Source organism: Oncorhynchus tshawytscha, linkage group LG24 (genome assembly GCF_018296145.1).
Source record: "Oncorhynchus tshawytscha isolate Ot180627B linkage group LG24, Otsh_v2.0, whole genome shotgun sequence".
Taxonomy (NCBI): domain Eukaryota; kingdom Metazoa; phylum Chordata; class Actinopteri; order Salmoniformes; family Salmonidae; genus Oncorhynchus; species Oncorhynchus tshawytscha.
The window spans coordinates 4453244-4471042 of NC_056452.1; the positions used below are offsets into that span (position 1 = coordinate 4453244).

The 17799-nt window shown below is 40.4% G+C and overlaps 1 protein-coding gene across 5 annotated transcripts in view; it reads right to left on the reverse strand.

Moving 5' to 3' along the window:
- The window catches only part of afap1l2 (actin filament associated protein 1-like 2), a 144855-nt gene that overhangs the window by 5444 nt on the left and 121612 nt on the right, over positions 1-17799 (reverse strand). For 3 of the 5 annotated variants that reach the window (XM_024387086.2, XM_024387085.2, XM_024387087.2), the window contains exons 14-17: positions 16442-16699; positions 15799-16153; positions 10736-10909; positions 5056-5243 (exon numbers count right to left, since the gene is read on the reverse strand). In XM_024387086.2, coding sequence (XP_024242854.1) covers positions 5056-5243; positions 10736-10909; positions 15799-16153; positions 16442-16699 — 975 coding nt within the window. Of the gene's footprint in view, positions 1-5002; positions 5244-10735; positions 10910-13191; positions 13254-15798; positions 16154-16441; positions 16700-17799 lie in introns of those variants that run through there. The other 2 variants (XR_006079770.1, XM_024387088.2) reach the window with 2 other exon arrangements.

Genomic DNA, 17799 nt, shown 5'->3' on the forward strand with positions numbered 1-17799 from the left:
GTTCGCAACGAGCCAGGCGGCCCAAACTGTTGCATATACCCTGACTCTGCGTACAATGAACGCAAGAGAAGTGACACAATTTCACTTGGTTAATATTGCCTGCTAACCTGGATTTCTTTTAACTAAATATGCAGGTTTAAAAATATATACTTCTGTGTATTGATTTTAAGAAAGGCATTGATGTTTATGGTTAGGTACAGTCGTGCAACGATTGTGCTTTTTCGCAAATGCACTTTTGTTAAATCATCCCCCGTTTGGTGAAGTTGGCTGTCTTTGTTAGGAAGAAATAGTCTTCACACAGTTTGCAATGAGCTAGGCGGCCCAAACTGCTGCATATACCCTGACTCTGTGGCAAGAGAAGTGACACCATTTTTCCTAGTTAAAATAAATTCATGTTAGCATTAACTAAATATGCAGGTTTAAAAATATATACTTTGTGTATTGATTTTTTAGAAAGGCATTGATGTTTATGGTTAGGTACACGTTGGAGCAACGACAGTCCTTTTTCGCGAATGCCACCGCATCGATTATATGCAACGCAGGACACGCTAGATAAACTAGTAATATCATCAACCATGTGTAGTTAACTAGTGATTATGATTGATTGTTTTTTATAAGATATGTTTAATGCTAGCTAGCATCTTACCTTGGCTTCTTACTGCATTCGCCTAACAGGCAGGCTCCTCGTGGAGTGCAATGTAATCAGGTGGTTAGAGCGTTGGACTAGTTAACCGTAAGGTTGCAAGATTGAATCCCCGAGCTGACAAGGTAAAAATATGTCGTTCTGCCCCTGAACAAGGCAGTTAACCCACCGGTTCTAGGCCGTCATTGTAAATAAGAATTTGTTCTTAACTGACTTGCCTAGTTAACTTCTTGGATACAGGGGGCGCTCTTTTAATTTATGGATAAAAAAACGTGTCTGTTTTAAGCGCAATATTTGGTCACGAAAAGATGCTCGACTATGCATATCCAAAACTGCAAAGATATTATCTGTGAGTGCCACAGAACTCATGCTACAGGCGAAACCAAGATGAAACTTCAAACAGGAAATGAGCAGAATTTTTGAGGCTCTGTTTTCCATTGTCTCCTTATATGGCTGTGAATGCGCCAGGAATGAGCCTGCAGCATTGTGACGTATTTGTAGGCATATCATTGGAAGATTGGCCATAAGAGACTACATTTACCAGGGGTCCGCCCGGTGTCCTTTGTCTAAATTGGTGCGTAAATCTACAAGCTGCACGCAGTCATCCAGTGATTGAGAGGAGGCTTCCACGAACGATATATCATGAAGAGATATGTGAAAAACACCTTGAGGATTGATTCTAAACAACGTTTACCATGTTTCAGTCGATATTATGGGGTTAATTTGGAAAAAAGTTCGGCGTTTTGATGACTGAATTTTCGTTTTTTTTTGGTAGCCAAACGTGACGCACCAAACGGAGCGATTTCTCCTAAACAAATAATCTTTCAGGAAAAACTGAGCATTTGCTATCTAACTGAGAGTCTCCTCATTGAAAACATCCGAAGTTCTTCAAAGGTAAATGATTTATTTGAATGCTTTTCTGTTTTTTGTGAAAATGTTGCCTGCAGATGCTAACGCTAAATGCTACGCTAGCTACGCTAGCTGTTACACAAATGCTTGTTTTGCTATGGTTGAGAAGCATATTTTGAAAATCTGAGATGACAGTGTTGTTAACAAAAGGCTAAGCTTGAGAGCTAGCATATTAATTTCATTTCATTTGCGATTTTCCTGAATAGTTAACGTTGTGTTATGCTAATGAGCTGCGGGGATAATTACACTCCTGGATACAGGTTTTTTTCGTAGCTAAACGTGATGAACAAAACAGAGCGATTTGTCCTAAACAAATAATCTTTTTGGAAAAACTGAACATTTGCTATCTAACTGAGAGTCTCCTCATTGAAAACATCTGAAGTTCTTCAAAGGTAAATGATTTTATTTGAATGCTTTTCTTGTTTTTGTGAAAATGTTGCCTGCTGATGCTAACGCTAAATGCTACGCTAGCTACGCTAGCTGTTACACAAATGCTTGTTTTGCTATGGTTGAGAAGCATATATTGAAAATCTGAGATGACAGTGTTGTTAACAAAAGGCTAAGCTTGAGAGCTAGCATATTCATTTCATTTCATTTGCGATTTTCATGAATAGTTAACGTTGCGTTATGGTAATGAGCTTGAGGCTGTATTCACGATCCCGGATCCGGGATGGCTAGAATCAGGAGGTTAAATATCGGCCAAATCAGTGTCCAAAAATACCGATTTCCGATTGTTATGAAAACTTGAAATCGGCCCTAATTAATCGGCCACTCCGATTAATCAGTCGACCTCTAATTGAGACAATGCTGAAACATCAACACATGGGAGTTTCTTTGCCACATTTGTTTGTGCCAAAATTAAAATTAAAGAAATGTTATCTTGCAAATTCAGCAGGCTATGGCGAGAAATTGGCTTTTAGAAGTGCCATCATTATTTGATTACTTATTGTTAACCTCTCCTTTTTTAAATTTTTGCCTAAAATGACATGCCTATTCTTGGTACCATTTGAAAGGAAACACTTTGAAGTTTGTGGAAATGTGAAAGGAATGTAGAAGAATATAACACAATCGATATGGTAAAAGATAATACAAAGAAAAAAACTTTGTACCATCATCTTTAAAATGTAAGAGAAAGGCCATAATGTATTATTCCAGCCCAGGCAGACTATAGATTTTGGCCACTAAGTGGCAGTAGTGTATGTGCAAAGTTTTGCATTTGCATTTCCATTGCATTTCTGTTCAAAAGTTTGTATTGATACTGTCCAAATGTGCCTAATTTGTTTATTAATAACTTTTTCATGTTCAAAATTGTGCACTCTCCTCAAACAATAGCATGATATTCTTTCACTCTAATAGCTTCTGTAAATTGGACAGTGCAGTTAGATTAACAGGAATTTAAGCTTTCTGCCAATATCAGATATGTCTCCGTCCTGGGAAATGTTCTTGTTACTTACAACCTCATGCTAATCACATTAGCCTGTGTTAGCTTAACCGTCCCGTGGATGGGACACCGATCCCGAATACATTTTTAATGCCGTCTTTGGTTGCTTTGGTGTGCTTTTCAATGCACAAGCACCTTTTTTCCCACTCATATCGCTAAACTAATTATTTTTAGACATAGAACGTTTTTACTCTGCATGAAGTTTCAAATGCATTCTGTCATTTCTGAATGTTTGTGATAGGTATTAAAACTTCTTGTGACTCCCCAATCCCGGGTCCGGCAGCGTAATCGTCGGCGCTTCCTAGAAAAACTTCCTATTCATGAAAATCACAAGTGAAATATATTTGAACACAGCTTAGCCTTTTGTTATTCACCCTGTCATCTCAGATTTTCAAAATATGCTTTACAGCCAAAGCTAGACAAGCATTTGTGTAAGTTTATCATAGACTAGCATAGCATTATGCCTTGCTAGCAGCAGGCAACCTTGTCACGAAAATCAGAAAAGCAATCAAATTAAATCGTTTACCTTTGATGAACTTTGGATGTTTTCACTCACGAGACTCCCAGGTAGATAGCCAAAGTTCATTTTTTCCCAAAATATTATTTTTGTAGGTGAAATAGCTCCGTTTGTTCTTCACGTTTGGCTGAGAAACTGCCCGGAAATTGCAGTCACGAAAACGTCGAAAAATATTCCAAATTAACTCCATAATATTGACAGAAACATGGCAAACATTGTTTATAATCAATCCTCAAGGTGTTTTTCTAATATCTATTCGATAATATATCTGTCGGGACAATTCGTTTTTCAGTAGGACCGATTGGAGTAATGGCTACTATTTTATGCGAGAGTCACCCTGGGAGCCATCATGTGACCACTTACGCAATGTAGCCGCCTACGGCTATTCTTCAACATAAATGCGTAAAACTACGTCACAATGCTGTAGACACCTTGGGAAATACGTAGAAAGCGTACGCCGGTTGATAGCACATTCACAGCTCAATAGGGACTCATTGGAACGCAGCGCTTTCAAAATATGGGGCACTTCCGGATTGGATTTTTCTCAGGCCTTCGCCTGCAACATCAGTTCTGTTGTACTCACAGACAATATCTTTACAGTTTTGGAAACGTTAGTGTTTTCTATCCAAAGCTGTCAATTATATGCATATTCTAGCATCTTGTCCTGACAAAATATCCCGTTTAAAACGGGAACGTTTTTTTCCCAAAAATGAAAATGCTGCCCCTAGAGTCGCAACAGGTTCATGACTATTTTGTAACACATTTGATTAATAAAATATTTAAATCAGTCGTCTACCTCAAATGTAGGGGATGATGACAATATATGCGAGAGGGAGGGAATCTGATTTCACTGGTCCTCACCTCAGGCACTTCATTCAGGATAAATGGATTTATTCCTGAATTAGCCTGCCCCGGAGCAGGTTACAGGTAGCTCTGCTTTGTGATACACTCTTTGGTATATGCAGGATCCAGGGTAAAGTTTGCCCTAGGTACAGTTCTAGGATCAGCTTCCCCTCCTCCATTCTTAATCTTAAAGCCAGGCACCACAGGCAAAAATTGTGATTTTGCTTCTATCTGTCAATTTTCTAATTTTGGGATATTTTGCAACTGTAACTTGCAATAATGTAATTATATGCAAAATATGCATACATGTGAATAGTGTTTTTTAAAAATAATTCCATGAAATTGCAACATTTTGATGAGCTGTTCTGCAAAAGTCTGACCATTGACTGTCTTATCACAATAAAACAAAAATATTCTGCCCTGAAGCAATGTGTTGAAAAACTGATTATTGTAACATGCAAATAAGGGCATATGTTGGCTCATTTGCATATTTTAATTTTAAATAACTAAAACATATAATACAAAAATATTGTTTTTATGTATACTTTCAACTGGTAAAGTTTCAGTCTGATTTAGAGTAAATCAAAAAAATAACTATTAGCCTGTGGTGCCTATCCTTAACCATAAGTGGGGGAAATGCGAAATTTACCCAAGATCAGCATCCAGGGGCAAATTTCTTATAGGCAGTGTTAACCTACACACCATGGGTGTGTCCAGGAGGCTGCTGTCCAATGTGGTGCCCAGAACGAAAGGCCCCGCCTCTGCTTTCCTCAGACTCTCCTTCACATCCATCAGTCGTAGCTCCACCTCCACCCGACAATGCTCCGCCTCCCGGCACGCCTCCTCCTTCTGCTTCAGACATGCATCCAGGGAGGCCTGCTGCGCCGGGTCTGAGTAACATGGACATGTGTCAATCAGAACGTCAAACCTGACATAATTACAATCATAATGACATGTGGATGCCAATCATGATCTCAGTGATTGAGAATGTTTTTAAGTGACATGCTTGTTTACTTTACAGCTTACATATGGCATATGCAGAGGGAAAGTCATGAAACAAGCATCATGTTAAACCATGTTAACCGTTTCTTACTAAAGGCTAGAATAATTAAGAATTTGCCAAATGTGCACCTTTTTAGTATGGGATAAAAACAGACAAAACAAAGATTACACATGAATTTATCTTTTATGCTGTTTTAAAAAACAGCATAGACACTAAGTAAAGGCTTAATTCAATCAGATCCTCTTTAGCTGACATTTTGCATAGTGGTTGTTTTGAGTGTCGGAGGTGGAATTGCGTTAGAGCTGTCAAATCCACAAGCGGCTCCCGGTGTTATACCTATTGCGGACATTGCCATTCGATGCAACAAAACCACACCGACTTTATCATCCGGCAAATCGCATGCAGCCGCGTTAAACGTTGCAGCCGTGTTACAAGTTCAAACACTCGAATGGGTGAAGTTTTATTGGGCGCTTTCGTGCGGATCCATTTTGTCAAGTCAGTAACCAAAGTTGGTCACTGCCTTTCAAAGTGTGTTACATTTGTGCCTACATGTTGACTGCATTAACTTTACAATGTGATCAAAGGTCATGCAGTTTTTGGATGAAGTCGCCTTCAAGTCGCTGTACTTGCTTCTCACCAACTGCAACATGCAGCCATTGCCTGGCTAGTGAGGAGATACTATATGTCAACTAATCAATAGGGTGTTTTTGGTTGACCCAAACAGGAACCAATTTTGCTACGATTCTACAAATTCGAGATAATCCATTTGTTTTTTACACTGCTGCTACTTGCTGTTTATTATCAATGCAGTGTCACTTCACCCCTACCTACATGTACAAATTACCTTGACTAACCTGTACCCCCGCACATTGACTCGGTACCATTACCCCCTGTATATAGCCTTGTTATTGTTATTTTATTGTGTTACTTTTATTAACTTTTCTTGAACTGCACTGTTATGCTAATATTTACATACGGTAACACCCTGATATTTAGTCCTGCAGTTATGACTGTAATGTCGACAGACATCATAGTAAGTACTTCCCCCCCACTTTAGTTGCAGAGATTCAGAGAGGACTATAGTCAATGGAGAGTGCTGCAAAACTAATTAGAAGAGCATAATATGATGCTGTCAGACGGTGACAGTACTGCATAGAAGGCAGTTGTCAAATTAGATTGCTTCCCAGGCATTGAGTTAGGGAAACTAGAATGCATCAAATCATGCCCACAAGAGGATGAGAACAGTGCTTCGTAAACTTAAGGACGAGGAATATGGGGGAGCGGCACTGATTCACTTTAGATGAGTGTCTTATTATTTATTTATTACATTCGAGTCATTCGATCAGCGACACAGTCTACACTGTATACCGCAGTTTTTAACTTATAACGCAATAGGGATAATAAGAAAGGGAGTGGTTTGTGACACTCGATAGCAGCCGCTCACTGATATGTCAGCTCATACTGCTGTTATACCTCCGACACTGCCAAAACATCAGCTTTGCAGATGTCCAAGGTCCCTGCCCTCAGGCCTTCCTCTCCAATGCGTTTTGAGGAGCCCACTGGGCACACACTGGTTAATTCAACGTTGTTTCAACATAATTTGTCAACAGATTTTGGAATCAACGTGGAAAATACATTCGATTTTTTTCAAAGTCTTCCATCAGTACTGTTTTCATTTCAGCCAGCGTTGTAAACATTGAAATTAGGCTAAAACTTCAATTTAAATACATTCATTTAACAACCTGTTAGTCACGTTAAGTCAATCTAATTTCAACATAATTATGTATACATTGAAATTGTATTGAAAATTACACAGAAACATAAAAAATATTTTTCATCCTATATTCAATGGAATATTCAACTGAGTATACAAAACATTAAGAACTTTCCATGACAGACTGACCAGGTGAATCCAGTTGAAAACTATGATCCCTTATTGATATCAATTGTTAAATCAGTGTAGATGAAGGATTTTAAAGATGGATTTTAAAACTTTGAGACAATTGAGAAATGGATTGTGTGTGTGCCATTCAGAGAGTGAACGGTCAAGTCAAAAAATGTTAGTGCCTTTGAACGGGTATGGTAGTAGGTGCCAGGCGGACCGGTTTGTGTCAAGACCTGCAATGCTGCTGGATTTTTCACACTCAACAGTTTCTTGTGTGTATCAACAATGTCCACCACCAAACCATATGTGTTATAGCTTTACACCCCCTGCTATTTTGTGGATAAAGAGTTACCTGTCTAACAGAAAACAGAGGTTATTTAATGGAAGCCTCTCCAACATAATCCAGGTAGAATCCGGAATTCCTCCTGGCAGCTATCTAGGCCCCTTACTTTTTTCAATCTTTACTAACGACATGGCACTGGCTTTGAGATTAAACCAGGCCATAATTTTGTCTCACCTGGACTACTGTTCAGTCATGTGGTCAGATGCCACAAAGAAGGACTTAGAGGGAAAATTACAATTGGCTCAGAACAGGGCAGCACGGCTGGCCCTTGCATGAACACAGAGAGCTAACATTAATAATATAACTCAATCAAATCAAACCTTATTTGAAGTGCATTTAAAGTTTAATTTGATTTAGTGGTATTCTTTAGCTTTGATTTTCGGTTGAGATGGAGACGTGTATCCAACATATCAATTATGAATTTGTAGACTAATTGGACATTGAATTGTGAACAACAAAATATCAACATTTGAAGGAGATGTATCTTCTGCTTGAATAGTATATATACAGTCTAGTGATGCACTGATATGAATTTCATGTAACAGCGATTTATCGATACGTACGCTATGACGCTGGTAAAGTTGCCTAGAGCACCTACAGTGCTGGTCATAAAAGAAAGCTAGCTACCTCATGGATGCAAACAATGTTCTTCCCCAAAAACATAGCGAAATAATCTGTTTCACTAGCTATACTTAGCTAACTATATAGCTAGGCTTCATCTAAAATAACCCTAATTTATAAAGACAGTTCTTATTTGATTAATGGTGGTCAGACCCATCTATGTGAAGCTAACGACAATAAGGATTAGCCACAAGTGGAATTTACGAATAGCCTTCAAAATTAAAGTATGGCATACTTCTACTATTTGCATTCATTTGCATCACTTTCAATGACATACTTTTATTTTGAAGGCAAACCGCAAATTCTACTATTGTGCCGAATCCTTATTGGCTAGCTTCACAACACAACCCGGACCGGTCGAGCCTCACTAGCCAGATGAAGCTAGCTGGCTGCTTGTAACATTAGCTTTGGGCAACAGGGTTAAGTAGCTGGCTCGCTATTTATTTTCATGAACTTTAATAAATGTATCACTAGCCACTTTAAACAATGTCGAATTTGATTTATTTTACCTTTATTTAACGAGGCAAGTCAGTTAAGAACAAATTCTTAGGAACTGCGGGTCAACTGCCTGTTCAGGGGCAGAACGACAGATTTGTACCTTGTCAGCTCAGGGATTTGAACGTGCAACCTTTTGGTTACTAGTCCAACGCTCTAACCACTACGCTACACTGCCGCCCCACATCTGCTATGTGTATGTGACCAATAAAATTTGATTTGATTTGATTTAAATGTTGGCTGGAGTGGTGTAAAACTCGCCGACATTGGACTCTGGAGCAGTGGAAACAAGTTTTCACCATCTGGCAGTCCGACGGATGAATCTGGGTTTGACGTATATCAGGAGAACGCTACCTGCCCAAACGCATAGGCCAAATGGTAAAGTTTGGTGGAGGAGGAATAATGGTCTCGGGCTGTTTTTCATGGTTCAGGCTCCTTAGTTCTAGTGAAGGGAAATATTAACGCTACAGCATACAATGACATTCTAGACAATTCTGTGCTTCCAACTTTGTGGCAAGTCTGGGGAAGGCCCCTTCCTGTTTCAGCATGACAAATTCCCCATGCACAAAGTGAGGTCCATGCCCATGATTTTGGAATGAGATGTTTGACGAACCGGTGTCCACATACATTTGGGAGCCAGGCCCACCCACTGGGTAGCCAGGCTCAACCAATCAGAATGAGTTTTACACCACAAAAATAATTTATTACAGACAGAAATACTCCTCACTTTCATTAGCTTTCCAGGTGGCATGTCTCAGATGATTCCGCAGGTGAAGAAGCCGGATGTGGAGGTATTGGAGGCAGTTTATGGTAGAGAAATGAACATTCAATTCTCTGGCAACAATTCTCTGGCAGCAGGTGGACATTCCTGCAGTCAGCATGCCTATTGCACGTTCCCTCAAAAATGTAGACATCTGTGGCACCTGTGTAATGATCATGCTGTTTAATCAGTTTCTTGATATGCCACACCTGTCAGGTGGATGGATTATCTTGGCAAAGGAGAAATGCTCACCTAGGGGCATAAACAAATTTGTGCACAACATTTGAGAGAAATATGCTTTTTGTGTGTATGGAAAATGTCTGGGATGGATGCAAATACCTTTTTATTCCAGCTCATGAAACATGGCATCAACACTTTACATGTTGCGTTTATATTTATTTTCTGTGTATTATGAATTTAGCTATTTATAGGGCTAATGGTAACTACTTTTAAACTTCTAATGATCCAATCAAACATGAACGATTGACAGTATGCCTAGCTTCAAGTTGAAATGGTGTCCTTTGGGCAAATCAGATGCCAATGTCGCCTCCATAAACCCAACCTCACTCCAAATGTTCTTTCACATACTGCTTGTGTAACAAAAGTTAGTTACTTTAAACTATTCTATGTTATTAGGTAGTCTACGCAAATGAGTATGGAAGCTGCTCAATGTATAAATATGATGCTTCAGCTGAATCAAACTCAGATTGTTTCCAATGCTAAGCAGGATGCATAGAAGTAGGCATCTGGATGGTAGACTGTTCTCACTGAAGTGCATTACTGCTCATATACCAGTAAGAGTCACTGTTCATTTGTTGGACTGTGGTGTCACATTTTATTTCAATATACCCTTCTATATTTAGGTTGATGGCATGACGTTGATTCAAACATACCATTAAATTTAACGCAAATTCCACGTATACATAATTTTGATGATTATGTTGAAATTAGATTGATGCAACAACCTGTTAATCACGTTAAGTCAATGTAATTAAGTTGAACTTTTACCCTAATTTCAATGTTTACAATGCTGGTTGAAATAGGATGAAAACAGTACTGGTCGACTTTTTTCAAATCCAATGTATTTTCCACGTTGATTCCACGTCACAATATGTTAACAAATTAGGTTGAAACAACGTTGATTAAAACCAATGTGTGCACAGTGGGAGGTGAGGAGAAAGGAGGCAAGCAATGGAGGAAAGGTGAATTGAGAAAGGGACCTTGTGTAAAGGCTAACTATGTGTTGTGCTCCAGCACAAGGGGTTGGTGGTGTACCTTGGCAGGTGCTGAGTTCCTCCTTGGCCTCCCTCCTCTCCTTCTTCAGGTTGATTAGGCTGCTCCGTATCTCTTCCTTCTCTCTCTCCAGCCGGTCACGCTCTTCCGTGTAGAGCCGCATGTCCGCCTCCGTTCTGTTCTTCCCCAGTTTCACCTCGACGGCCCCAGGGGTGGCTAGGAACCAAGAGGAAGAAAAGGAAACATTTTACATGTACACTGCGTACACAATTAATAGGCTTAATAGGCAAATTGTATTCCTCAGGATTAATTTTATTGTTGAACAAACAATGCTCTCAGTCAATCCAAATGCTGTTGAACCTCTAACCTGAATGTTTAACAAAGGACATTTTTTGTCTTTCTCAGGGGAATATATACGTGTGCACAATTATTAGGCAACTATTAGTGTGCACAATTATTAGGCGACAAAAATAATTTCTCCCAACTCACTTCAGTGACCAATATAGCCATCCTTCTTTTCAATAACTGCCATGAGCCTTCGGTCTATGGAGTCTGTCAGTTTCTTGATCTGTTCACGATCAACTTTCACTGAAGCAGCAACCACAGCCTCCCAAATGCTGTTCAAAGAGATGTATTGTCTTCCCTCAATGTAAATCTCACATTTGAGAAAGGCCCACAAGTTCTCAATAGGATTTAAGTCAGGTGAGGAAGGGGGCAAGGTCATTATTCGGGTATCTTTGAGGCCCTTGCTGGCTAGCCAAGCAGGGGAGTACTTAGATGAATGTGATGGAGCATTGTCCTGCATAAAGATCATGGCCTTCTTGAATGCTGAGGACTTCTTCCTGTACCACTGCTTGTAAGATACTGCTCGTAAGATACCACTGGAAGCATCTTCCAGAAACTGGCAGTAGGTTTGGGAGTTAAGTTTCAGTCCATCTTCAACCCGAAAAGGTCCATCCTTAATGATAGCAGCCCATACCAGTACCCATCCTCCGCCTTGCTGGCGCCTGATTCGAAGTGCCGTGTCCATTACTGATCCAGCCATGGGCCCATATATCTGGTCCATCAAGAGTCACTCTCATTTCATCTGTCCATAAAACCCTTAAAAAAAATCTATCTTCAGGTATTTCTTTGCCCAATCTTGACGCTTCAGCACTTAACACCTTGTACTTCTGGACACTCCAGGCAGGTTGCAGTTCTGGAATATGGTGGCACTGGAGGATAATGGATTCCTGGTAGCTTGACGTTTAATTCCTCTCAAGCCTTTTGCAGTTAATTTGCGTCTTTTCTTCTCCATGGATTTTTTGCACCCCAGTTGACTATTGACAACAAAATGTTTGATTGGCCGGTGGTCACGCCTCAATATAGTTTAGCTATTTCAAGAGTGTGGCATCCATGTGAAAGGCATTTTACAATTTTTGACTTTTCAGTGTCAGTTAAATCTCTTTTTTGGCCCATTTTACCTGAGGTAATGAAGTTGCCTAATAATTATGCACACCTGATATACATATCACCTGAAAATGATTACATCCGATGAGCATTCAAGTTTATATGGTTTGGAGTAGAAAAATGTCCATAGAAATAATGATAAGATCAGAATACTCACTTGCCTAATAATTGTGCATGCATGTATGTATAATGTGTATGCAAAATGTGTATGTAAAATGTATGTATATGTAGCAAAACAGCTGTAAAAAAAACTAAGATATTTGTCCTCCAAAGGGAATATGGAAGGGAATAATAATTAAAAAAAGATATGCCTGAATAACCAGTTGACCTCAGAATATCCATATTGCTTTCACCAACATTTGACAAATGATATTGACTTTTGCACACTGATAGATAGATCCATAGGTGCATAGTTCAGGTAAAACATTCCAGATGTGATGAATAGTGTATAATAAAAAACACGCCTGTCTCAAGTTTATTGCCTGTCAGTTTGCACATTGTTAACTTTTTAAACTGTGTGTATAGACTATCCTAGCCTATACTAACAAAATAAACATGAATTCACTTTGATCGTAATGGGATCCACCTTAGGATTTTGTATTTATTTTTCATTTCACCTTTATTTCATCAGGTAGGCCAGTTGAGAACAAATTCTCATTTACAACTGCGACCAGGCCAAGAAAAAGCAAAGCAGTGCGACACAAACAACAACACAGAGTTACACATGGGATAAACAAACGTAGTCAAAAACACAATTGAAAAATATATGTACAGTCGTGGCCAAAGGTTTTGAGAATGAAACAACTATTAATTTTCAAAGTCTGCTGCCTCAGTTTGTATGATGGCAATTTGCATATACTCCAGAATGTTATGAAGAGTGACCAGATAAATTGCAATTAATTGCAAAGTCCCTCTTTGCCATGCAAATTAACTGAATCCCCAAAAAACATTTCCACTGCATTTCAGCCATGCCACAAAAGGACCAGCTGACATGTCAGGACAAGGCTGGAGATCACTCGGTCATGCTGATTGAGTTTGAATAACACACTGGGAGCTTCAAAAGGAGGGTGGTGCTTGGAATCATTGTTCTTCCTCTGTCAATCATGGTTACCTGTAAGGAAACATGTGCAATCATCATTGTTTTGCACAAAAAGGGCTTCACAGGCAAGGATATTGCACCTAAATCAACAATTTATCAGATCATCAAGAACTTCAAGGAGTGCGGTTGAATTGTTGTGAAGAAGGGTTCAGGGCACCCAAGAAAGTCCAGCAAGCGCCAGGACCGTCTCCTAAAGTTGATTCAGCTGCGGGATCGGGGCACCACCAGTACAGAGCTTGCTCAGGAATTGCAGCAGGCAGGTGTGAGTGCATCTGCACGCACAGTGAGGTGAAGACTTTTGGAGGATGGCCTGGTGTCAAGAAGGGCAGCAAAAAAGCCACTTTTCTCCAGGAAAAACATCAGGGACAGACTGATATTCTGCAAAGGGTACAGGGATTGGACTGCTGAGGACTTGGGTAAAGTTATTTTCTCTGATGAATCCCCTTTCCGATTGTTTGGGGCATCTGGAAAAAAGCTTGTCCGGAGAAGACAAGGTGAGTGCTACCATCAGTCCTGTGTCATGCCAACAGTAAAGCATCCTGAGACCATTCATGTGTGGGGTTGCTTCTCAGCCAAGGGAGCGGGCTCACTCACAATTCTGCCTAAGAACACAGCCATGAATAAAGAATGGTACCAACACATCCTCTGAGAGCAAGAATGGGCTGCCATCAGTCAGATATTGACTCTTTGCATCAACTTCATGTAATTGTCAATAAAAGCCTTTGACACTTATGAAATGCGTGTAATTATACTTCATATTCCAGAGTAACATCTGACAAAAAAAATATTGGATTGGAGATGCTTAATGTGAGTCTGGAAGGAGAATTTACAGTCTAACCACACACCTAGGTATTTGTAGTTATCCACATATTCTAAGTCAGAACAGTCCAGAGTAGTGATGCTCGTTGGGCATGTGGGTGCGGGCAGCAATCAGTTGAAGAGCATGCATTTAGTTTAACAAGAATTTAAGAGCAGTTGGAGGCCACGGAAGGAGTGTTGTATGGCATTGAAACTCGTTTGGAGGTTTGTTAACACGGTGTCCAAAGAAGGGCCAGATGTATACAGAATAGTGTCGTCTGTGTAGAGGTGGATCAGAAAATCACCATCAGCAAGAGAGACATCATTGAAATATACAGAGAAAAGAGTCGGCCCGAGAATTTAACCCTGTGGTACCCCCATAGAGACTGCCAGAGGTCCGGACAACAGAACCTCCGATATGACACACTGAACTCTATTTGAGAAGTAGTTGGTGAACCAGGTAAGGCAGTAATTTGAGAAACCAACGCTATTGAGTCTGCCGATAAGAATGCGGTGATTGACAGAGTCAAAATCTTTGGCCAGTTTGATGAAGACGGCTGCACACTAACTATTGTCTTTTATCGATGGCGGTTATGATATCGTTTAGGACTTCAGCGTGGCTGAGGTGCATCCATGACCAGCTTGGAAACCAGATTGTATAGTGGAGATGGTACGGTGGGATTCGAAATGGTCGGTGATCTGTTTGTTAACTTGGCTTTCGAATACTTTAGAAAGGCAGGGCAGGATGGGTATAGGTCTGTAACAGTTTGGGTCTAGAGTGTCAGCTTTCCAATCTTTAGGGATATTAGACGACATGAAAGAGAGGTTGAACAGGCTAGTAATAGGGGTTGCAACAATTTCTGCGGATCATTTTAGAAAGAGAGGGTCCAGATTGTCTAGCCCAGCTGATTTATAGGTGTCCAGATTTTGCAGCTCTTTCAGAACATTAGTTATCTGGATTTGGGTGAAGTTGAAGTGTGTGGGGGGGGTGTGTGTTAGTGAACAGTCCAGCAGACATCAGCTGGATCGGCGGGGATCCGTGTCAACAATAAAGGGTCCAGGCCAATTGACAAAATAGGTGTTGTAGCCCAAGAATGAGCTGGTATACTTCGTCGGCTAGCCGGGAGATGGACCTAGCTGGAAGCAAGCTCAAGGCTAACTGGTGCTTGCGTCGGGACAGAGGCGTTAGCCAACAATATCCACTCGGTTGCAGCTAGCTAGCTGCGATGATACGTAATGGTCCAGAGCTTGCGGCAGGAATCCAGTGATGTGGTACAGAAAAGTAGTCTGATATGATCTGGGTTGATATTGCTCTGTGCAGACTGGCAGGTATTGACCGAGCTAAAGCTGGCTGGTGTCCGAGCTAAAGGTGAAGACCGCTAGCAGTGGCTAACAATGACTAATAGCTAGTTAGCTGGCTAGCTGCTGATGGAGGTTCCAGTTCTAAAGTATAAATATAGCAGATCCGTACCACATTGGGTGAGTCGGGTTGCAGGAAAGTATATTTAGTTCGTAGATGGAAAGTGAGATTAAAATATATACGAAAAAAATGAAGAAACAGACTATTTACAGACTATTTACACGGTACAAGACAAACACACGTCCAACTGCTACGCCATCTTGGATAGGATAAACAAGTAGATATATTTATAGTGTGCCGGTTTCCATTCACTCTGTGTAAAAAGTTTCTACTTGATTTGAGTGACTGTTCAATTACATTGCTCTCCAATATCCTCTGTGTCTGTGGTTCATTTCTCACCTGTGGATAAGACTTTGGTCCTTTGGTCTCCACTGCTAGCACTCCGGCCTCTGAGAGGTTGGGGACTGTGAGGGGGAAGGCTGAATGCAAGAGTGGTAGCTGCAGGACTCTGAGGGGTTTTGGGGGGCTGTGTGTTAATGGTAGTTGTACTCGGAGCCTGGGGGTGCTGTATGCCTGGACTGGCCCTTTTCTGGATGTCTTGGCTGAGGAGAGAGGTCTTTTGAGCCTGGGCATAGGGCTGTAGAGGGCTGGGAGACAGGGGGCGCTCCTGCTCAGGTCTGTTGGTGTTAGCAGTGGGTTCCACTCCATTGTGGGATGGTGGAAACTCTGATTCGGATATGATGCTAGAATCAACCTAGGAATGTAGACCTGCATTACATTTAATGAATTATGTTATCTACACGTACAAACATTTCTCGTTTTATTCTAACAACATCCATACCAATATTATTTATAGCACAAGATACTAAACAATGGTATTGTTCAAACCTTTGTATTAAAATCAGGGTTAAGCTTATTTCAATTCAGATAATGAATTGATGCTCACTGAATTTACTTAAGATATAATTTAGACATTCTTACATGATTACAATGGATACCATATTAGCCTTGGGTTTAGATCCTGAATGATTTGGTTCCATACCTGGCTAGGGAGGTCCTGCTGCTCCTCAGTGTGGGCGGGTGAAGAGCGGGGGGGTTCTTTGTTTGGGGACCCTATGCCACAGGACGTGTGCAGGAACGATCGTACAGGAATGAGGTCCAAGTAAACCCTGTCTGCTGCGTCCTGCCCTGCACTGTCCACCACCACCACATCGCCATCTTGACCACACGGTCCAGTGCTGTCTTGACGACATTGACCACTGCTCTCCTGATCATCCAGAAGATCGCTCTCCTCTGCATCCTGTCATGGCAGAAACAGAGGAAAACACAGCACTGAGATACTGCTTTTCCAGTCTACATTTCCAGTCTACATAATTATGAGTGATGAGAGATGTTTCAGACATAATTATGCACCAAAGTTGCATTTTCTAATTCTCGCGCCGAGAGAGATCAACCAGTGGCATCAGCGTTTGATTGAACCTACGTCTGATCCAAAAATTAATGGAGTCATGTTGTGTAGCAATTTTTGTGGCCTTTGTGTTTCACCGATTGCACAATCATCCTAGCAGCGAGTATATATGGTTATCCTTGTTCAATAGAGCCATTGAACTTGTCTCAACGATGTTCCTGTCTGCCACAACATTGCAGGATATGTAGGTTGACAAATTTTACATGGCTTTGTAAAGACTACAGCCTGACGGGAGCCCTTCTTCCTTCTACAAATGTGTTCCTACCCTCAAAGGCGGGCTAAACCGAGGCGGTACTCATTTCTACAGGTTCATGGGAGCAATTTTACCGTGCACTCTCTATCCAAGATTATCAAATAATTAAAATGGCTGATTCTGATGATTCATGAAGACTGATTGATGAGAAGTGCTTAAGAAGTTTTTTTTCTTTTTCTGTAAAAAGCACTTTTTTTTACATGAAGCAGTGTTGTTCAGTACAGTACAATTTATTTGATTCGGCCATAACAGGGCTTGCAAGGACAACAACAAGTCAAGCTAGGAAAATTGAGCTAGCTAGTATGTATATAATGGAGTTTGATCAAATCTTTTATATAATATTTTTTTTTTTACAAGTTTATGACAAGTGACTAAATGATTCAAGCTGCATCAGAAAACAATCATGAGGACTTCAAATACTGCATCAATTCATTCTGATATTCATGAAATGTATTTGGAAGTAACTAGCAGTAACTAGTAACTAGTAACTAACTATATTACTGCTAAAACAGATGACGCAGGGAGTTGGTGTATCATTTCAACTTACTTGTTGGCAAGTAACCATGTTTCAATAAAACTGTAAATTAGTCTGTCAATATAGAAAATCAGTAGACATGGCGTGTATCCAATAAAAAGTGTATTTGCTCTGGAGAATGAGGTGAATTTTCATAGCAGTATG